Genomic DNA, 23,592 nt, shown 5'->3' on the forward strand with positions numbered 1-23,592 from the left:
AGCTGTTTACACCACTCTACTTTATTGGCATTTCACTTCTCTTACATCTAGGGGGATCTCAGTCATCTACTTCCTTTTACATTCAACAAAGTGCACAGTAGATCAGCAGACAGTAATGTTCAGTGAATGGTGTCCAGTAGCTGCAAACACAGTCATAAGGCACGCTACATGAGGGTCGTCACTAGTTTCCACAGCCACAAAGTCATAATGTTGGCTAAACCCCACCCATTTCTACAATTGATCTTCTTAAAATTTGATTTTAAACCTAACCCTAACCACACTGCTAACCACACTGCTAACATTATGCTTAACCCTAACCTTAGAATAAGATCAAAAAACAATTTGTGGAATCTGACTTTGTGGCTATGGAAGCTAGTGGAAAGCCTACACAAGGGTCTTTCTCATGTTGGACTGAGGCATAGATAGTCACTGGGTTGCATTCACACACGTAGATCTAACATCTTTGCCGGCATCGAGTGAGAGGCACTGCATTGATAGATCTGTTTCAGTCTGAGATTATAAGTCCATTCACTGGTTGCAGTTCACAGTAGTGATCTTCACTCAGATACTCACAGGGTTATAGCTGTCAGTCATTGACTGCTAAGATATCAGTGGTGACATGCTCATCATCCTATACAAACTGTGATATAAAACTACAATTTTCAATTGGCAACATGAAGTATGTCTGAAATCTTTAAAACGCTTAACATATGACTGTGTATGTACACTTAGAAAAATTGCTAATAACAACAAACTGATAACACTATGTCATTGAGCTACGCACTGGATGGAAGCTACCATAAACTAACAATGTTATACAAATGAAGTACAGCAATACATCTTCTCTAGTCCTAGTCCCCTACGCAATATAAACATCTGGTAAAACAGGGGGTTATCTCTGGAGTATGGGTGGGCCGTACAGACAGTGTGTGATTGGCAGGTTTCAGCCGGCAGGGTCTAGCAGGGGGACATGTGCATTCCCAGTGAGCAGTTGAGGGCATCGTGGGTAGTGGGATGGGTGGGGGATTGTCTGAGGGGTCAGGAAGGGCCGGAACAGGGGGTCTCTCTAGGCTGGAAGACAACAAAAAGAGGTCACCAATGCGTCGTTGCTATAGGCTGTGGGTCCTAAGCTTTCAATCACCACTGTGCCCAAACTGCCCATGCCTCCCTGAGTGCCAGTCCCTCCCGAGGCTCTTCAGAAGCTCACTTAACGGCTTTCTCTAACTGGGCGTGACAGGTTTGGGGTTTTTCGGGGAGGGGGTGCGGTGGTCTGTGCCATCCAATCAAAGTCTCAGGCTGTTCCCTCTCCTCAACCCAAATATCTCCTGGAGAGAGCAGAGCCATTTCCTACACTACTGGAGAGGGGCGATGAGTGCGGCTTTGTAGATTACGATTATTATTATTATTATCTTCATTACTGCCGCAGGAAAAGAAAAGAGAATTCATGAGATATCGTTTTATATGGCTGTTCTTTGGATCCTTCAGGCATTCTGTGCTCAATGAAGCTTTTTGTGTAAAAAAACTGATGACAGTCCCTGTTAAATAGCCCAATGCTCTGTTCTCTCTAGCTTCTCTGACAGAACACTTATGAAAACACACAGCTATTTTTAGGGCAATAAATAATACAATACAATGGTTTAATAATGCCAGTAAGAAGAGCCATTTGATAAAAGGGTCAAAAAGGCACAGAGTAATACATGTACTGAATAGTTTTCTTTTTAAATTACTCTAGAAAGACATTCAGTAACAAGAAGAAATGTTTATGAGGTATACGATGCAGCCATCGGTTCACTGCAAACTACATACTCTCATACTGCCACCCAGTGGCAGACAAGAGAATTCTGATTAAGTAATAAAGTAGTGTATTTTACCTGGGCAGTAGTAAACCACATCCTAAACCTTTCCTGGCTGTAACTACTCGTCCTCTTCTTCCTGCTGAGAAAAGAAAACTGAGTAATGACAACGTTGATGACAAGGTAAAGCAAGACATCAGAAGAGAGGAGAACCAAGATATCCAAGGAAGACCCTAAAAATTGCCAAAGACTCCAGCCACCCTAGTCATAAACTGTTCTCTCTGCTACCGCACGGCAAGCAGTACCGGAGCACCAAGTCTAGGTCCAAAAGGCTTCTTAACAGCTTCTACCCCCAAGCCATAAGACTCCTGAACAGCTAATCAAATGGCTACCCGGACTATTTGCATTGTCCCCCCTCACTGTAAGGTCTACACCTGTTGTATTCGGGGGCATGTGACAAATAACATTTGAATTTGATATCCCACTCAGTAATATCAATATATGAGCCAAACTGTAGTTTAACTCCATTTTAGTTTCTTTTTTTTTAAAGAGCACAGATGACTCATCTTAAAGTGCTAGTTTAACAAAGAGAGCAGCCCGAACAAAGCTTCCCTCTCCAATTAAGTGATATCGCTCAGCTGTGCTTGATTACAGTTTAACAGGATTACTGAGAAGCGGAGAAACGGATTTAATTCAGATAAGGCAGTCATCATCATCAATAACCATAAGAAAGATTCACTAGAATATTCAGTAGAATGCTCAGATCCTTCTCAAAGTGGTACAAGAGTATTTGCACCAAGGTGAACACTGGTGGGAACATCAGTGTGTTTGCAGGTTGCTATACTACCTCTGCTTCCTCTACCTCTGTCACTTTTTCTTCTTCATCCTTGGCATAACAAAAAATACAAAAACATATGTTGTCGTTGTTTTTTTTTTAAGGGAAGGGTCCAGTTGGGTTAAAAGGGAGTAAAACCATATTACAAACCAGGGGAGGCATCAAGAAAACAGGTAGGAGAGGTGAGGATGGGAAGACACTAGGAACACTAGGAATATATCCACTACTTAGGCCAAGGGAACAAGTTATCCACAGGGATAAGGCATCATTCCCTTAACTGCTAGTGAAGTAGTAAGAGTAGTGTGGGCCTTTAAGCAAGGCCCTCTATGAGGTGGTGTCATATGACGTGAAACTGCAAGGCACTGCACACTTCACAAATCATCAGACCACATTCACTCCAAGGTGCATCTGTTGGGTTGATCATGGTGTTGCGCTAATACAATTAGCTACATTTCTACAAATGTAAATAGCCTATGGGTTAAATAAATTAAAAATATTTAGTCCTGTGACCAAGTAATTCACTGTTTTTAATAACTAAGTAACGGACAACTTGCTTGTGGATATAGTGCTTGCTGTGTATTCAAGATTTGATAAATGATGTCCACGGTAACAAATTATTTAAAGCAGCGTAGTCTGGTGCAACATATCTGACACTGCCAAGATCTTGTTGTGGAGGAGCATTGCACAATAACAAACAGTCCATTAATCTTCTGATGTGCTTGTCCTGTCCACACTGTCCACACACTCCTTGCAAAGAGAAGCCATGCCAATGGCTTTTTAAACATCCCGGTTGTCATCAAGTTCTGGTCAAGTCACTAGGGATCCCTATGAAACACTGTAAGATCCAATTCACAAGCACATCTAGGTGTCAAACTTATGCTCATGTGCGCAGAGGCAGATCTTGACACCAAACGATGCATGTCACCTGTTATGAAACATCCACTGGCACAATGCTGCAGAATACTCAAGCCTCCACATAAACCAACGGGCAATGACCTCATCCCAGTCACACTGCATCAAAACCACAACCAGAGTCCAGAGAGAGTCCAATAATTTCCAAACATTATAGACAGCATAGCACAGGAGTGATGCTGGCAGCCTTGGAGAATAAGAGGGTAGAGAGCTCTTCACAACCCCACACTAAATCCACATATGAAGGAGTAGGGTCATGCATAAGATCCATTTACTCCACGTCAGGGGCCACACCATGCAATGGGCTGGGAGCACAGCCAGAATATACCTCTGTTACCTCTGGGGCCTCTTCTTCTTCCTAAGGATGGGGATATCAGGGGTTTTGAGCATTTCAATGTCAAAGAGGGAACAATGGCAAGAGATACAACAGGCTATATTTGAGATAAGTGAAACGGCATGTCACTAAGGAGACTACAAGAGGGTGGAAAGCCCTTTGTTACTTAATGTTCCCATTATTATTATTACCATAAGTATACCAAATGACTGTTGTGTCTGTCATGCTGCACACCATCAGTTATCCGTACCACAGAGACCACAACCCAAGCAGCAGCACAGACAGAAATAGAGAGATAGAGAGATACAGAGAGAGGGTGTTTCCAATCTAAGATCCACAGAAGATGTCACAAATTACAACAAGAGGAAACTATCTCAACTTCACTGACTGCCTCTTCTTGCTCCTGCAATGAAGGTATAGGAGGGGGTGGAGGAGGTGGAGGAGAGCAAGAGAGGGGAGGACGAAGAGAGCAGAGAGGGAGAGAGAGAGCAAAGGCAGTGAAGCTTGTGTGGAAAAGGAGGGAGGGCAGGCAGTGGCAGTTTGGAATGTTGGAGAGGCTCTCTCTGTGTGTGTGTGTGTGTGTGTGTGTGTGTGTGTGTGTGTGTGTGTGTGTGTGTGTGTGTGTGTGTGTGTGTGTGTGTGTGTGTGTGTGTGTGTGTGTGTGTGTGTGTGAGAGAGAGAGTGAGTGAGGAATATTCTAAAATCAGTATGAATGACAGTGCTGGGTTTCTCTATCATGGTCTGTGTTCTGATGGCTACCAGAGTTACCATGTTGCTCATCCAACGATTGAGATATCATTATCTGGCATGAGTGAGAGGGATAAAGACATATAGTAAGGGCTACAGTCTGTTCAGATGCCATAGGTGAGATAGGGTCTGTTTAATCTACATAGAAAGTAGTGAAGGAGGAAATTGAAGGAATGCTGAATAAACAGCAAGATGTGGAAGCAAGAAAAGCAGCATTGATAGAATGGTGGAGAGGTAGAGGGGGGACGAATGTAGTTGGAAAAAAAAAAAAACACATCAATCTACCTCAAGCTGTCGCAGCTCTTCTTCCTCCTAGAAAGGATGAGATTAAGTGTCAGTGGTGTGGATGGAGGTCAGAGGTGACACCAGAGGCATGCGCTATAGGAAAAGTCTGTTTAAAAAAAATGGAATCTACAGGGATAGATCAGGCTGGAAGGAAGGAAGCAGCTACAGGACTAGGGAAGAAATGAGGAAGAGGAAAGCTAAAAGAGAGGGGAGACAGACAGACAAGAGGTTCGGAGGGAGTGAACACGGGCTACTGATGAGGGAACAAACAGCAGACAGATCACACAAGGCAAGCTCTTCCGTCCTACAACACAAAGCCTTCTGATCTCCGCCAGACAAACCCACACAGCTGGTAACTAGGGGAACAACCAGATAAATTGACAGTCGCAGATGCCCAGTTACCTCCGACCCCAAATCCTCTTCTCCCTGGAAAACCAAACCAAGAGATGGGGAAAAGGGCAAAGGGGGGAGGGGTCAATGTGTGGAGGAGGTACAAGGAGTTTCTGGAGGAGGAGACCCTCTTGCAGATAGCTTTACATGCATGATTCAACATGAACCAAGCTGGAGCCCTAAAATATTTAGTTAAACTTAATTATCTTTCTGTGACTTTGTTGGATTTATTTAGACATACGATCCTTGTTACTGTATCTGTATTACTGTATTAACTATTATACAAGATCTCTTTAAATGTAGACACTAAACAGAGTAGCAGCTAAAGGAGCATGACATATTTCTAAATAAAATCATCAAACAATCTTATCAAATGACAAATATGAATGTTATTGACCTGGGTATCTAATGATTATATCTCTAAGGTGGCATGTCATAGAAAAGATCAGTAGTGTTCAAAACTGTGTCAAGGATTAAGATGAAATGCATCCAAACATACAGCAATCTCTCCACAGGAGGCCTCTGGAAAATGGGAAGGGGGCAAAAACAACAAAAGTGGATCTGGAGTTGCAAATCATGGGACTACGAAGGAAGACGGATTTCAAGCATTCAATATTGCACAAGAAAAGCTACAACAAAGAAGAATGTGAGGTTAGTTGTCTGGATGTCAGACACAGATCACAATCACAAGGATGCAAACAAACTACATTAAAACTGAACACCCAAGGCCCTTAGCACAGAAATTGAGACTACAATATATAATGAATTTGATTTAAGGACTGAACATTATAGCTATAGAACATTCAAAGTAGATCTACCTCAGAAACCTGCTGATCGTCTTCTCCCTAAAACAACAAATAGCAATGATTAGCTTTGGATCAACTCGCTAGCTTTCACCAGGTTACTGTAACCAGGAAATATAGATTTTAACAAATTGATGTCACGCCCTGTTTCTGGGGACTCTTTTATGTTGAGCCAGGGTGTGTAGGTTCTATGTTATAGTTTTCTATGTTTTGTTCTAGATCATTTATATCTATGTTGGCCAGGGTGGTTCCCAATCAGAGGCAGCTGATTCTCGTTGTCTCTGATTGGGAACCATACTTAGGCAGCCTGTTGGCACTAGTTATTTGTGGGATCTTGTTCCGGAGAGGTTTGTGTTTGTTAACCTTAGGACTTCACGTATCGTTTTGTTGTAGTGTCATTAAGTACTCATTAAAAGATGTACGCATATCACGCTGCGCCTTGGTCCGTTGCTTACGACGATCGTGACAGAAGATCCCACCAAAGGAGGACCAAGCAGCGTGTCCAGGAACAGACAGCCTGGACTTGGGAGGAGATCCTGGACGGGAAGGGATCCTGGACTTGGGAAGAGATCCAGGCCGGAATGGATCGCCGTCCTTGGGAGGAGACTGTGGAGGCGCGCTACAGAGAGGAGCAGCGGCAACGCAGTGGGTACCGGCCGAGGAGGAAGCCCGAGAGACAGCCCCAAGAAAATGTTGGGGGGGGGCTAAAAGGGCAGGCTCCGTGTTATGCGGAGCCACGTACTGTGCCGCGAGTGTTCCGGCACAGTCCTGTACGTCCTGTGCTAGCACCACGCACGTGTCGTGCTAAGGTGGGCATGCAGCCAGGACGGAGTGTGCCGGCTCAACGCTCGTGGCCTCCAGTACCCCTCCTCCGTCCCGTATATCCTGCGCCAGTGCCACGTGCTGTAGCGCCAGTACGAGTGCACAGCCCTGTACGTCCTGTGCTGATGCCTCACACATATTGTGTGGAAGTAGGCATTCAGCCAGGACGGGTTGTGTCAGCTCTCCGCTCCAGACCTCCAGTCCGCCTCTACAGTCCGGCCCGGCCCGTTCCGGCTCCCCGCACCAAGCCTATGGTGCGTGTTCCCAGCCCGGCCCGTTCCGGCTCCCCGCACCAAGCCTATGGTGCGTGTTCCCAGTCCAGCCCGGCCTGTTCCTGCTCCCCGCACCAAGCCAATGGTGCGTGTTCCCAGCCCGGTCCGGCCTGTTCCTGCTCCCCGCACCAAGCCTGTGGTGCGCGTCGCCAGCCCGGTCCGGCCTGTTCCTGCTCCCCGCACCAAGCCAGTGGTGCGCGTCGTCAGCCCGGTCCGGCCCGTTCCTGCTCCCCGCACCAAGCCAGTGGTGCGCGTCGCCAGCCCGGTCCGGCCCGTTCCTGCTCCCCGCACCAAGCCAGTGGTGCGCGTCGCCAGCCCGGTCCGGCCCGTTCCTGCTCCCCGCACCAAGCCAGTAGTGCGCGTCGTCAGCCCGGTCCGGCCTGTTCCTGCTCCCCGCACCAAGCCAGTGGTGCGCGTCGTCAGCCCGGTCCGGCCCGTTCCTGCTCCCCGCACCAAGCCAGTGGTGCGCGTCGCCAGCCCGGTCCAGCCTGTTCCTGCTCCCCGCACCAAGCCAGTGGTGCGCGTCGCCAGCCCGGTCCGGCCTGTTCCTGCTCCCCGCACCAAGCCAGTGGTGCGCGTCGTCAGCCCGGTCCGGCCCGTTCCTGCTCCCCGCACCAAGCCAGTGGTGCGCGTCGCCAGCCCGGTCCGGCCTGTTCCTGCTCCCCGCACCAAGCCAGTAGTGCGCGTCGTCAGCCCGGTCCGGCCCGTTCCTGCTCCCCGCACCAAGCCAGTAGTGCGCGTCGTCAGCCCGGTCCGGCCCGTTCCTGCTCCCCGCACCAAGCCAGTGGTGCGCGTCGTCAGCCCGGTCCGGCCCGTTCCTGCTCCCCGCACCAAGCCAGTGGTGCGCGTCGCCAGCCCGGTCCGGCCTGTTCCTGCTCCCCGCACCAAGCCAGTGGTGCGCGTCGTCAGCCTTGTCCGGCCCGTTCCTGCTCCCCGCACCAAGCCAGTGGTGCACGTCGTCAGCCCGGTCCGGCCCGTTCCTGCTCCCCGCACCAAGCCAGTGGTGCACGTCGTCAGTCCGGCACGGCCCGTGCCTGGTTCGGCACCGGTCAGCTGCTCCACTCCGGAGCCAGAGCAATCCGCTCCACCGGTGTCCAGTCCAGCTCCGGCCAGCGGGGCCAGACCAGACCAGGGGCGCTACGGGGGGGTAGAAAGAGAGTGGTGGTCACGCCCGGAGCCGGATCCGCCTCCGAGGCGGAATGCCCACCCGGCCCGTCCCCTGTTGGTTTTGGTTGGCGCGGTCGCAGTCCGCGCCTTTGGGGGGGGGGGGTACTGTCACGCCCTGGCTCTGGGGACTCTTTTATGTTGAGCCAGGGTGTGTAGGTTCTATGTTATAGTTTTCTATGTTTTGTTCTAGATCATTTATATCTATGTTGGCCAGGGTGGTTCCCAATCAGAGGCAGCTGATTCTCGTTGTCTCTGATTGGGAACCATACTTAGGCAGCCTGTTGGCACTAGTTATTTGTGGGATCTTGTTCCGGAGAAGTTTGTGTTTGTTAACCTTAGGACTTCACGTATCGTTTTGTTGTAGTGTCATTAAGTACTCATTAAAAGATGTACGCATATCACGCTGCGCCTTGGTCCGTTGCTTACGACGATCGTGACAATTGATTATTACTACAATACAATAACATCACAAGTGCTTTGATATCTATTGACACATTGCACATAAATACTGATGGATATATTCAGTTGAACTTGTTCAACAGCATATAACTTTATATCTTATCAATAACAAGTTTATAATGGTTTACTCTGTAGTGAACAACAGTGCCCTGGGTAACACTAACACGTCTCGGTTTACTCTGCGTCTGTTTGTTTGTGCCACAGCACATTGTATTCAATACCAGCACTGGCTTCTGAGGCACTTCTGAGCCCAACAGAACACAACAGTGGTATGAGACATTAAAACAATGTGATATTTGACCTTTACCATTCTCAATACAGCTTTCAAGTCACAATAAAAGTATTTATTAATGAATTAAGCTGCTGGTGAGTTGGGAAACTTTGCAAGTGTATATAGATAGCATGTTATTAAGCATGTATGATGTAATCATGTTTTGTTACAATGGCTAGCAGACATAGCTGGGCCTGGGCATTGGCAGAGAAACTTCATAGTACTGATTTATAAATCAGTGACTATGGCCAGGAATACTTAGACCTAACATACGTATTTCCCTTTTAGACCTACATGTATATGCTTTGTTTAGAATAGTTGAATGACTAAAATATCTACAAGTTAATAATTTACTTAATTCTAGAATATTAGAGAGTCAAATAAAGGCACAATGTAGTATGGAACCATGTGCCAGGTCTATTGGATCCAGGCTAAGGGCTTTCTTAGTGGGGCAGATGGCACAATGCAGAGACCAGTGGCAGTTATTATTAATGACAATGCCCTTCATATCAGGCATTACTCCGGTGGACACAGTGTCGCCTGTTACCTTAGCCTCCTCATCCTCTAGTTCTTCCTGTTTAGGATAAGAGAGAAAAACTGTGAGACTGAGACATGACTCCCACATTTCTATTTGATTTCAATACTTTTCAGAAATGTAAAAACACTTTACCTGGGCTTCTTCCTCCTTCACGGGGGCCTTTGACAGAAAGGGGAGAAAATAGAAAATATTGTGTATCAGTATCTTTACAATGACAGCATTACCTCAAGGAGGCTAACAGAGAACCTCTCCTCAAAAATGGATGAGACACTTCTACATTGGAGGTCGTGCAACTTGAACAGATCTCACAGATCAGGCACATTGAACAACAACATGTGGGGATTTCCAGAGGACCCACACCAACACATGCACACCTAGACATGGATGGACAGTGGAACTACACATACACACCTAGACATGGATGGACAGTGGAACTACACATACACACCTAGACATGGATGGACAGTGGAACTACACATACACACCTAGACATGGAGACACATACTACACATACACACCTAGACATTGTTGTGGAACAAAGGACATAGTACATATCAAGGAAAATCAAGACCAATGATTATGTAGTCATTGAGATGACACAAAGGCTGCAAATGGAGTCAATAAAAACTAAAAAACTAAACAGCATACAAAGAGATTACAGTTATCTGCTACAGAACAGAGAAGTGGTTAAACATCCAACCGATCTGAGGAACAAATAGAACAGTCAACAGAAACAGTTACAGAACAGTCAACGGAAACAGTTACAGAACAGTCAATAGAAACAGTTACAGAACAGTCAATAGAAACAGTTACAGAAGAGTCAATAGAAACAGTATACAGGTGGGTTAGTATGGTCCAGAGTTGAGAAGGAGACGAGGACAACAGGACCTTGAGGGAAACAAAACCCTGAGGTAGAGGAAAAGACAACATTAAAGAGATGGAGGAGAGGAGATGCCACGGGAGGACACAGCACGGGATTCTGGGAGCCAATTACAGTGTCTTCACTGGCTTCCTCTGTGTCTTCGACCGCCTCCTCCTCCTCTGCCACCTTCTCTTCTGCGGCGACGTCTTCTTCTGCAGCCTTTTCTGCTGCCTCCTCTCCTGTTTCTCCTCCCACCTCCTCTGTGTGTTCATCTCCATTGAACTCCTCCATCGGAACCTCTCTTTTCTAGAGTGAATCAACAATGTGCCATCAAGGGGGAAAAAACTATGTATTAGAATAGTAATGACACAGCAGCTGTCATGGGCACACAAACACCAGGAGGGGAGCAGCCCTAATGCTGGAGTCACATGTTCAAAGACATCACAGAGTAAGGCATCAGCATCAGCAGCTCCTCTGAGTAAAGGAAAATGCATGAATAAATGAAGGGAAATTACATATGGTTACAAGGTGATGAATAGCAGCATATTGGTGCTGTGGAGAGAAATGAGAGGTTTGCATTGGTGTATGGTGTAGCGAGGAAGACTGCATATTATCCCTCTGCCGGAAGCCAGCTAAATCAGTACAGTCAACAGTATCAATAAAATAACTGTCATTCCCACAACATTGCAGCTTAAATGGAAAATAAACCGGCCTGGTACTCTGGAGAACAACGAAAGCAGGGGGCGGCTGAACTCATTTCCCAGAAATACCCATGAAGCTGGTCCAGTAAAAATAACTCAATTTGCACTCTTCTCGAAACAGCACCCTCTAAAAGCCTGTGGGATTTATAAGAGGAAAATCACAGGTTCCACTGGGCAATATTTCTCTGCTGTCCCTGGCCACCTCCTTGAAAAAAAGATACAATTCATTTCTCTGTGATGCTCATGCACCAGGTCAATCTCTCCGGTTTGGCAGCATCCCAAAGTGAGCTGAGAAGTTTACGTTTGCCTAATGTACTTTTTTCTTAATATATCTCCATATAAACGTTCATATCACCATTTTTTACAACAGCATCAGCATGCTCTTCTGTAAGAACAGTCCTATTATACAAATTATTAATTTGAAAAAGAATGAACTGATTCCCAATCATCTGCTTTCTATTGAATAGAAATCATATATAATATCTAGAATGATTATAAATACTTTATATGCTTTGTAAAAACTACAGATAATGACACACTATTAAAGGGAGAAATGTACACATGTTAATTAATGAGAGATGGTTACACTGTTTTTAAACTCTAAATTGTTTTTAAACTCTAAATTGACACTCATCCATGCAATGAGAGGATTAGCAACATTACTGGTTACTTGGTAATCATCCATGGAAAATGTAACCAACAAGAGTTAACTGGGTAACTGGAAAATGAAACCAACAGGAGTTAACTGGAGAAATGGTTAAGATTACGCTGGATAGGAAGAAACCGGGGGAGAAATGGTAAAGGTGAGACAGGGACTGAGGGGATAAGAGAAAGGCATTACTAGTGAGTCATCATCAAGGTTCTCCTCCTCAACCTCCTCAGCTTCAAGGTTCTCTTCATCTTCAGCATCATCAGTTCCGTTCTCAATGGTCTCACTCTCAACAGTCCCATTTTCAAGGATAAATGCCTTTTCCGCCTCTTTCGCTTCCTGCACCAAGGACAATTGGCAGGTTGTTTAACACAGTTGCATCATCCTCAACTAGCTTAGCATACATGTCACATCGTATCCCTCTCACACAATTAACATCACTAACCCCTGCTTGCCCTACAAAGGAATATGATATACAGTGGGGGGAAAAAGTATTTAGTCAGCCACCAATTGTGCAAGTTCTCCCACTTAAAAAGATGAGAGAGGCCTGTAATTTTCATCATAGGTACACGTCAACTATGACAGACAGAATGAGAGAAAAAAATCCAGAAAATCACATTGTAGGATTTTTAATGAATTTATTTGCAAATTATGGTGGAAAATAAGTATTTGGTCAATAACAAAAGTTTCTCAATACTTTGTTATATACCCTTTGTTGGCAATGACACAGGTCAAACGTTTTCTGTAAGTCTTCACAAGGTTTTCACACACTGTTGCTGGTATTTTGGCCCATTCCTCCATGCAGATCTCCTCTAGAGCAGTGATGTTTTGGGGCTGTCGCTGGGCAACATGGACTTTCAACTCCCTCCAAAGATTTTCTATGGGGTTGAGATCTGGAGACTGGCTAGGCCCCTCCAGGACCTTGAAATGCTTCTTACGAAGCCACTCCTTCGTTGCCCGGGAGGTGTGTTTGGGATCATTGTCATGCTGAAAGACCCAGCCACGTTTCATCTTCAATGCCCTTGCTGATGGAAGGAGGTTTTCACTCAAAATCTCACGATACATGGCCCCATTCATTCTTTCCTTTACACGGATCAGTCGTCCTGGTCCCTTTGCAGAAAAACAGCCCCAAAGCATGATGTTTCCACCCCCATGCTTCACAGTAGGTATGGTGTTCTTTGGATTCAACTCAGCGTTCTTTGTCCTCCAAACACGACGAGTTGAGTTTTTACCAAAAAGTTATATTTTGGTTTCATCTGACCATATGACATTCTCCCAATCCTCTTCTGGATCATCCAAATGCACTCTAGCAAACTTCAAACGGGCCTGGACATGTACTGGCTTAAGCAGGGGGACACGTCTGGCACTGCAGGATTTGAGTCCCTGGCGGCGTAGTGTGTTACTGATGGTAGGTTTTGTTACTTTGGTCCCAGCTCTCTGCAGGTCATTCACTAGGTCCCCCCGTGTGGTTCTGGGATTTTTGCTCACCGTTCTTGTGATCATTTTGACCCCACGGGGTGAGATCTTGCGTGGAGCCCCAGATCGAGGGAGATTATCAGTGGTCTTGTATGTCTTCCATTTCCTAATATTTGCTCCCACAGTTGATTTCTTCAAACCAAGCTGCTTACCTATTGCAGATTCAGTCTTCCCAGCCTGGTGCAGGTCTACAATTGTGTTTCTGGTGTCCTTTGACAGCTCTTTGGTCTTGGCCATAGTGGAGTTTGGAGTGTGACTGTTTGAGGTTGTGGACAGGTGTCTTTTATACTGATAACAAGTTCAAACAGGTGCCATTAATACAGGTAACGAGTGGAGGACAGAGGAGCCTCTTAAAGAAGAAGTTACAGGTCTGTGAGAGCCAGAAATCTTGCTTGTTTGTAGGTGACCAAATACTTATTTTCCACCATAATTTGCAAATAAATTCATAAAAAATCCTACAATGTGATTTTCTGGAGAAAAAAAATCTCAATTTGTCTGTCATAGTTGACGTGTACCTATGATGAAAATTACAGGCCTCTCTCATCTTTTTAAGTGGGAGAACTTGCACAATTGGTGGCTGACTAAATCGTTTTTTTCCCCCACTGTATGGAGTGCACTTAGCCATGTCTGAGCAAAAACAAACTAGCATTTCAGCTAAATAAACATTAAAACAGCCTGACATGGAAGTAAACCATTTATTTGCATTATAAAATCCATTGAGTGGAAAAAAGGGTTGTGTGGTTGTAATCTAAAGCTCAAAAGCTATATAAACATCATTTTCATTTTAGAAAAGTAAGTGAAAGTTGAATTCCAACCTTGGATCCTGGAGGAGGTGGCAGACCCAGGAAGGCATATACCGCATTGTCTTCTTTGGCGTCAAAGAATGTCTCGTAGTCCTGTGGTAAAAGACAAATGAGACACTCCAATCGTTCTCTCAGCATTTTAATGGAAATGTTCCCCCTCTACCTGGCCTATTAGTTACCACACCTTCTACATTATCTTGTTTTGCTCACCCCACAGTAGCTCTCTTCGTTGAAGATCTGAGGGGGTAGGGGGATCCCGTTGGTGGGCTTTTTCTCCACAGGGACATTTTCCCTCATCCACATGCGGTTGTCCTCATTGCAGGCAATGTCCAATGGAGCGTAGTCCACTTTCAGGGCCTCCAGGAATCCAAGCACATCCTGTTGCTTCTTTTTGATCTGGGCCATCACACAGGTGTACAGACAGACAACAAACACAGTATAGATATTGCATTCGGAAAGTATTCAGACCCCTTTACTTTTTCCACATTTTGTAACGTTACAGCCTTATTCTAAAATTGATTAAATAGTATGGAAAAAAAATCTAAATAAAAATGTATGCACTCACTAACTAAGTCGCTCTGGATAAGAGCGTCTGCTAAATGACAAAAATGTAAATGTATTTTTTTTTAATCCTCAATCTACATACAATACCCCATAATGACAAAGTGAAAACAGGTTTGCAGATATCGTCGCAAATTTATTTAAAAAAACTAAAACAGAAATACCTTATTTACATAAGTATTCAGACACTTTACTATGAGACTCGAAATTTAGCCCAGGTGCATCCGGTTTCCATTTATCATCCTTGAAATGTTTCTACAACTTGATTGGAGTCCACCTGTGATAAATTCAATTGATTGGACATGATTTGGAAAGGCACACACCTGTCTACATAAGGTCCCACAGTTAACAGTGCATGTCAGAGCAAAAACCAAGCCATGAGGTCAAAGGAATTATCCGTAGAGCTCCGAGACAGGATTGTGTCGAGACACAGATCTGCGGAAGGGTACCAAAAACATTCTGCAGCATTGAAGGCCCCCAAGAACACAGTGGCCTCCATCCTTCTTAAATGGAAGAAGTTTGGAACCATCAAGACTCTTCCTAGAGCTGGCCGCACGGCCAAACTGAGCAATCAGGGGAGAAGGGCCTTTGTCAGGGAGATGACCAAGAACCCAATAGTCACTCTGACAGAGCTCCAGAGTTCCTCTGTGGAGATGGGAGAACCTTCCAGAAGGACAACCATGTCTGCAGCACTCCGCCAATCAGGCCTTTACAGTAGAGTGGCCAGATGGAAGCCACATGACAGCCCGCTTGGAGTTTGCCAAAAGGCACCTAAAGGACTCAGACCATGAGAAACAAGATACTCTGGTCTGATGAAACCAAGATTGAACTATTTGGCCTGAATGCCAAGCGTCACGTCTGGAGGAAACCTGGCACCATCCCTACGGTGAAGCATGGTGGTGGCATTAGCATGCTGTGGGGATGTTTTTCTGCGGCAGGGACTGGGAGACTAGTCAGGATCGAGGGAAAGGTGAACGGAGCAAAGTACAGAGAGATCCTTGATGAAAACCTGCTCCAGAGTGCTCAGGACCTCAGACTGAGGCGAAGGTTCACCTTCCAACAGGACAATGACATTTACATTACATTTACATTTTAGTCATTTAGCAGACGCTCTTATCCAGAGCAACTTACAGTTACTGAATACATATTTTTTTATACTGGCCCCCCGTGGGAATCAAACCCACAACCCTGGTGTTGCAAACGCCATGCTCTATCAACTGAGCTACATCCCTGCCGGCCATTCCCTCCCCTACCCTGGACAACGCTGGGCCAATTGTGCGCCGCCCATGAGTCTCCCGGTCGCGGCCGGCTGCGACAGAGCCTGGATTCGAACCAGGATCTCTAGTGGCACAGTTTGCACTGCGATGCAGTGCCTTAGACCACTGCGCCACTCAGGAGCCCAATGACCCTAAGCACACAGCCAAGACAACGCAGGAGTGGCTTCGGGACAAGTCTCTGAATGTCCTTGTGTGGCCCAGCCAGAGCCCGGACTTGAACCCGATTTAACATCTCGAGAGAGACCTGAAAATAGCTGTGCAGTGACGCTCCCCATCCAACCTGACAGAGCTTGAGAGGATCTGCAGAGAAGAATGGGAGAAACTCCCCAAATACAGGTGTGCCAAGCTTGTAAAGTCATACCCAAGAAGACTCGAGGCTGTAATCGCTGCGAAATGTGCTTCCACAACGTACTGAGTAAAGGGTCTGAATACTTATGTAAATGTGATATTTCCAAAATTACTAAAAACCTGTTTATGCTTCGTCATTATGGGGTATCGTGTGTAGATTTAGAATAAGGCTGTAACATAACAAATTGTGGAAAAAGTCAAGGTGTCTGAATACTTTTCGAATGCACTGTGGGCTTCTTCTTTATGAGATCATGTTTGGCTGCTTTTTTCTATCATTAGGTTGGGGAGAGCAGAGTAGAAGACACTGATACATTAATGAATGCTTTTGACTTTATGTTTTATATTTTAATAATAATAATAATAATAATAATAATATGCCATGAATCAATTCACATATCATACATTTTCTTTGATCTTGTAGATTAGGTTTGAAGTAATCCAAATATATTCCAGAAAGTTCTGCAAGTGAATGCATGGTGGTTCATTTTCAACAGATTGCTTTTGCAGGTTTGGAATGTGATCTCAGCGACGGTCGAGATATATAAGGAAACTCGAGTAGTCTTAGTGCTCCTCAACTGAGAAGTTAGACGCAAATAACGGTACTAAAAGTTGACAAACCGCTAAATTGCCTAGGCCTATAATAACTTCAACCTATTTGAATCTGTTTGCCAGTCACATAAATGCATGTACTAAGAGCTGAACAATAGTCGTAGGAAACCGGCCAACAAAGTTAATTTTGCATTTAAAAACAAAGACTCGGGTAAATGCTTACCGCTGTCGATCCTGATGAAGAAGCTAGAAATACTTTTATAACCATTTTGTTACAACGTGTTCTGTAGAATGAGGTACTAACGTAGGTTATTAAAGATACAGGCTGCCTGCCCTAATAGTAGAGCGTACCCAGGACATTACTCTGCGAACACAAGCCACACTAATGAGGCTATTTTTGTCCCCAAACTCTCCATCACCGCAGGATTGGTGGGCCAGGTTTTAGGGGTGCAGCGCTGACCGAGTGATTGGCAACTTCAGCTGTCTGTCGGCATGGGGACCACAAAGTTAGTTTGCAGCTACATGCAAAGTGCATATATGGACAGAAATAGCCACTGACCAACAGAGCAACTAGTGAAAACAAAACCAAGAGTTAAAGCGGGCAGTTGAAATGTGTGCATATTGTTGGACCTAACAGTTTTTTGTTGTTGTAAATCTACAGTGTACATCTTTATTTGTTTAACTTATTATAGGCTAGTGTATCTTTTTGTTGTTGTAGTAAATCCCGAAAGACGATTTTTCTTTAAACAATTGCAAACGAAGTCTAATGTAATTGTTTTACTAGAAAACAATGAGTTTATATACAAATTAGGATGGTGTGGTCTTTAATCGTCCCAAAAACAGTCAGTTCTAAGAAATGTCCCATGATCAAGGAACGTAATATTCCTTGGCTATGACTTGTCCATAGAAAGAATGTACACTTGTTTCTAGGGTAACCCAAAATACAATTTCTGAGACGGTCAGCCAACAACATAATCGGTCAATGACTGTCTCTTGCTATTGAAGATAAATAATAACTAAACTGAATGCAAGTGAGGGGGGGGGGGGGGGGGGGAACATTTAGATATTTTCATAATAATAAGCCATTTTGCAGACGCTTTTATCCAAAGCGACTTACAGTCATGTGTGCATACATTTTTACGTATGGGTGGTCCCGGGGATCGAACCCACTACGCTGGTGTTACAAGCGCCATGCTCTACCAATTGAGCTACAGAGGACCACATAATGTAATTTAATGTAGGGATAGCATTGGCATGGGGAGTTATTAGGCTTGGTTGTTAGCTACGTAGAATAGTTGAAGTCAGGAAAGTGTATTTTTATTTTTTTTATCAAGCCAAGGAATGTCTGTCACTCTCTGTCTTCTAGACCTAGCTGGATAACGTTAGATCTAGCTGGCTAAATGTATTAAACTATTAATGAATGTAAGTAGGCTATAGTTGAAAGTATAGATTGCTTGGGTTCTTATCATTTCATATACAGTGTGGCTAAATTAACGACTAATTGGATATATGTCTGCTATATTACAGAAACTGGTGCGGGCTCATCTTTGGGGGAGACATGTCTCTGAGTCTGAGACACCACACCAGAGGCATAGTGCAGCAGGACGATGCTAACTATGAAGTGGGTGCAGAGGATGCAGACTCAAGCTGCTCCTCAGGCCAGTCCACCTCCTCCAGGTCAAGCAAGGGATACAGCAGTAGGACAGGCAGCAGCAAAGACTCTCAGGGGTCATGCACCCAGTCAGACTACAGGGAGGAGGCTGACACTACTGCAAATAGGACCCTTGCCCTCTCACCAAGCAAGTGTAGTCCATCATTGTAAATAAGAATTTGTTCTTAACTGACTTGCCTAGTTAAATAAAGGTTAAATAAAAAATATAAAAAAATAAGCCAGGTCTAAGCATGAAGACAGCGAAAGCACAAAGTATGTGATATCAATCTGATATTTCATATCTTCTCATTACTACAGACAGCCTACCTATAATGACATAAGTGTAGGCCTATAGGCCGAGATGGTTTGCAGCATATTCCCATGTAAGCATCACACTTAGGTGCCTTTTTCCTCTCAGCTCAAAACAAGGGAGGGCAGTGGTGCAAAAAGAAGAAAAACACTCATTCAAGGAACCGCAAGGCCCCTCTCTTCCCTCCAATCAATCCCCTGGAGGGACCAAACCAGCGCATCAGGTCTGCCAACAGGCACCGCATCAAGGAACTCAACAGCCAAGTGTGGGAGCTACAGCAGCAGCTGAGTGGTGTCGCCACAGAGAACAAGCTGCTGAAGCAGCTCCAGGGCCGCCACACGGTGGCGCTACAGCGCTTCCAGGACTCACAGAGTGGCCTTCCCCAGGTATGCTGCAGCAAAAAAATGTCTGGCTTGAATAATTGATCTATAACACAGCTATAACAAACTCATTATCAGCTAACAACAATAATCTGATCTTGCAGTATTGGCTAAGGTCATAATGTTTTGCACCCACCCACACCGTCAGGTTCTGGCCAAGCACGGCAACGAGGTGCATGCTCTGCAGGAGCTCCTGTGTAAAGCCCGCATCCGCCGCAACAGTCTGTCCAGGCGTCTGAGGGGCATGGAGGAGGAGCTGCTGCGCACTAAGGACGCTCTGCACCGGCTGCAGCTGCTCAGCGAGGACCACAGCATGGAAGAGAGGGAAGAGCTGAGCCACAGGCTGGCCCTGATCACTGTGGACCTAAACAGGAAGAACAAGAGAATACAAGTACAGTACATGCATTCACATGGCAGGGCTGACTCCATGTTCACAGGCCAGGTGGATGTCTGTATTGAAACTGATTGGGTTTTCAACTCTGTCCATCTGTATTGGTCTTCTACGGGGAGACCAATATACAGTGGGGGAAAAAAGTATTTAGTCAGCCACCAATTGCGCAAGTTCTCCCACTTAAAAAGATGAGAGAGGCCTGTAATTTTCATCATAGGTACACGTCAACTATGACAAATTGAGAGAAAAAATGCAGAAAATCACATTGTAGGATTTTTTATGAATTTATTTGCAAATTATGGGGGAAAATAAGTATTTAGTCACCTACAAACAAGCAAGATTTCTGGCTCTCACAGACCTGTAACTTCTTCTTTAAGAGGCTCCTCTGTCTTCCACTCGTTACCTGTATTAATGGCACCTGTTTGAACTTGTTATCAGTATAAAAGACACCTGTCCACAACCTCAAACAGTCACACTCCAAACTCCACTATGGCCAAGACCAAAGAGATGTCAAAGGACACCAGAAACAAAATTGTAGACCTGCACCAGGCTGGGAAGACTGAATCTGCAATAGGTAAGCAGCTTGGTTTGAAGAAATCAACTGTGGGAGCAATTATTAGGAAATGGAAGATATACAAGACCATTGATAGTCTCCCTCGATCTGGGGCTCCACGCAAGATCTCACCCCGTGGGGTCAAAATGATCACAAGAATGGTGAGCAAAAATCCCAGAACCACACAGGGGGACCTAGTGAATGACCTGCAGAGAGCTGGGACCAAAGTAACAAAGCCTACCATCAGTAACACACTACGCCGCCAGGGACTCAAATCCTGCAGTGCCAGACGTGTCCCCCTGCTTAAGCCAGTACTTTTTGGTAAAAACTCAACTCGTCGTGTTTGGAGGACAAAGAATGCTGAGTTGCATCCAAAGAACACCATACCTACTGTGAAGCATGGGGGTGGAAACATCATGCTTTGGGGCTGTTTTTCTGCAAAGGGACCAGGACGACTGATCTGTGTAAAGGAAAGAATGAATGGGGCCATGTATCGTGAGATTTTGAGTAAAAACCTCCTTCCATCAGCAAGGGCATTGAAGATGAAACGTGGCTGGGTCTTTCAGCATGACAATGATCCCAAACACACCGCCCGGGCAATGAAGGAGTGGCTTCGTAAGAAGCATTTCAAGGTCCTGGAGTGGCCTAGCCAGTCTCCAGATCTCAACCCCATAGAAAATCTTTGGAGGGAGTTGAAAGTCCGTGTTGCCCAGCGACAGCCTCAAAACATCACTGCTCTAGAGGAGATCTGCATGGAGGAATGGGCCAAAATACCAGCAACAGTGTGTGAAAACCTTGTGAAGACTTACAGAAAACGTTTGACCTGTGTCATTGCCAACAAAGGGTATATAACTATTGAGTATTGAGAAACTTTTGTTATTGACCAAATACTTATTTTCCACCATAATTTGCAAATAAATTCATAAAAAATCCTACAATGTGATTTTCTGGATTTTTTTTTCTCATTTTGTCTGTCATAGTTGACGTGTACCTATGATGAAAATTACAGGCCTCTCTCATCTTTTTAAGTGGGAGAACTTGCACAATTGGTGGCTGACTAAATACTTTTTTTCCCCACTGTAGGTGGACATGGTCAATACAGTTAGGGAAAGGGGGATTCCTAGTCAGTTGTACATTGGAATGCATTCTACTGAAATGTGTCTTCCGCATTTAACCCAACCCCTCTGAATCAGAGAGGTGCGGGGGGCTGCCTTAATCGACATCCACATCATCGGCGCCCAGGGAACAGTGGGTTAACTGCCTTGCTCAGTCATACAAAAGTTATACTTAAATCCAAACTGGTTCTCAAGCAAATTAGTAAGATTGTCTCACCCAATGTTCAAGAAAGGCCTTTTTCCCTTTATTCAGATTACAACCTCTCACTTTCAGTTATTTGAAAAGGAAATAATCTCCCAAATGTCACTATTTCTAAAACAAGCCATAGAAAGTTGGTTGCAATTTCAATTTAATCCTCCAGAAACGACAGAACAAATAATGCAACAAATATTGTGGTTAAATTCAAATATACTAATTGACAAAAAACCTTTATTTTTTGACAGAATGTTTAAAAAAGGTATAATCTTCGTAAATGATATCATCGGTAGGACTGGTGGAGTTATGACGCACATGCAGCTAACAAAAACATATGGAAATGTCTGCTCTACCCAAAATTACAACCAAATAATTGCAGCCTTACCGCAAAAGTGGAAGAGGAAAGTGGAAGGGGGAGAAAGTAAGGAACTTGTCTGTCGGCCTTACATTAAAGAACATAATTGGTTAAGGAAAACTGTGATAAATAAAAAAGTATATCAGTTTCACTTAAGGACCAAAGGATTGACAGCCGTCCCATATAGATTGCAAAATAGTTGGGAAGAGATCTTTGACGTACCGATCCCATGGCATAGTGTTTATGAACTGACACGCAAAACGACACCGGATTCAAAAATTAGAATCTTTCAATTTAAATTATTATATAAAATTCTTGCTACCAATAGAATGTTATTTATATGGGGGATACAATCTTCCCAGCTCTGCAGATTTTGCTGTGAAGAGACAGAATCATTAGATCATTTGTTTTGGTTCTGTCCATTTGTAGCTTGTTTTTGGACACAGGTCCAGGAATGGCTAAAGGATTGCAATATTTACCTGGAACTAACCTTGCAGATAGCATTACTGGGTGATCTGAAAAGTCATAGTCAATCAATCAATAATATAATAATACTTTTAGCAAAAATGTTTATTTTTAATTCACAATCTGTAGAAGCAATGAGAATAGAAAGGTTCAGAACTTTTGTAAAACATCACAGTACGGTTGAAATATATATGGCAAATAGAAATCCTATATGGATGGGGTTAAGAGATAGATGGGAGGTATTGAATAGAGTTGAAGGATGGGACTAATAACAAATAACAACAAATAATAACAAAGATAGCTAATAATGTAAGCATACTGTGTCCATAATAAGTATATAGGTTGTATGTTGGGAGCTTTTGGGAAAGAGCACAGTTAGAAAGATATGGCATATAGAAGCAAACCGGATGGACATCATGAAAATGATCGGAGAGGTTGAGAGTAGAAGAAGTTCAGGAGCAAATATATATATATATATATATATATATATATATATATATATATATATATATATATATATATATATATATATAATATAATTATTGTAAAATTAACTCTGTCCATAAGGTGTAGATAGTAAGTATAGACCGGAAGTAGAGGCCTGGGCATTGTTGTTCACTAATTTACTCCAAGTAGGGAAAGGATGGTGGGGTTGAAAAGTAATAAAGGGGAGTATATATATAAAAATATAAAAATAAAAATAAAAACATGGGGGTTTGGAAGTGATGCAGACAATTACATTGATAGAAGATACAATCTATCTGCAATATTAAGCTGATCCATTCCCCCTAAAAAAATAAAAAAAGAAAAAAAGAAAAATAAATGAAAAGAAAAAATATAAAGAAAAAAAAATGCCTTGCTCACGGGCAGAACGGCAGATTTTTACCTTGTCAGCTCGGGGATTCGATCCAGCAACCTTTCGGTTACTGGCCCAACGCTCCTACCCGTGAAACGTAAATAAATTGTGTGTTGCAGGACTTGGAAAGGAATCTTGAGCTGAGCCAGATATCCTTTAATCGCCATCTTTCCACAGAAACAAGGAAGACCAATGAGGCCAGAGAGCTGTCCGATTACCTCCAGGCACAGATCAGTCTGTTGACCAAAAAAATCAAAGTAAGTTTATAAGGACTTGAGAGCAGCAACATACACAGAGTGTAAAAAAACATTAGGAACACCATGACAGGTAAGTCTGTCATGGAAAGAGCAGGTGTTCATAATGTTTTGTACAATCTTAGTAGATGTGGAGCAGTACTGTTGTTTGAAACAGTGGTAATGTCATTTAACTCGCAGTACTGCAATGTAAACACAAGAGGGAGTCTAAT

General features: G+C 44.1%; 1 protein-coding gene across 1 annotated transcript; it reads right to left on the reverse strand.

The window, feature by feature from the left end:
* On the reverse strand, positions 1-17,220 carry LOC311101590 (adapter SH3BGRL-like). The gene is made up of 11 exons (XM_084142721.1): positions 17,078-17,220; positions 14,330-14,515; positions 14,132-14,212; positions 9,761-9,787; positions 9,638-9,664; positions 6,115-6,141; positions 5,309-5,332; positions 4,907-4,933; positions 3,869-3,898; positions 1,872-1,935; positions 1-1,071 (listed from the first exon to the last, which is right to left on the reverse strand). Exons 1-10 carry the CDS (start codon positions 17,120-17,122, stop codon positions 1,915-1,917), a joined length of 495 nt encoding a protein of 164 aa, XP_083998847.1. The 5' UTR covers positions 17,123-17,220; the 3' UTR covers positions 1-1,071; positions 1,872-1,914.
* Positions 17,221-23,592: the final 6,372 nt, after the last annotated feature.

Source organism: Coregonus lavaretus (assembly GCF_964263955.1).
Source record: "Coregonus lavaretus genome assembly, chromosome: 26".
NCBI classification, from domain to species: Eukaryota; Metazoa; Chordata; class Actinopteri; order Salmoniformes; family Salmonidae; genus Coregonus; species Coregonus lavaretus.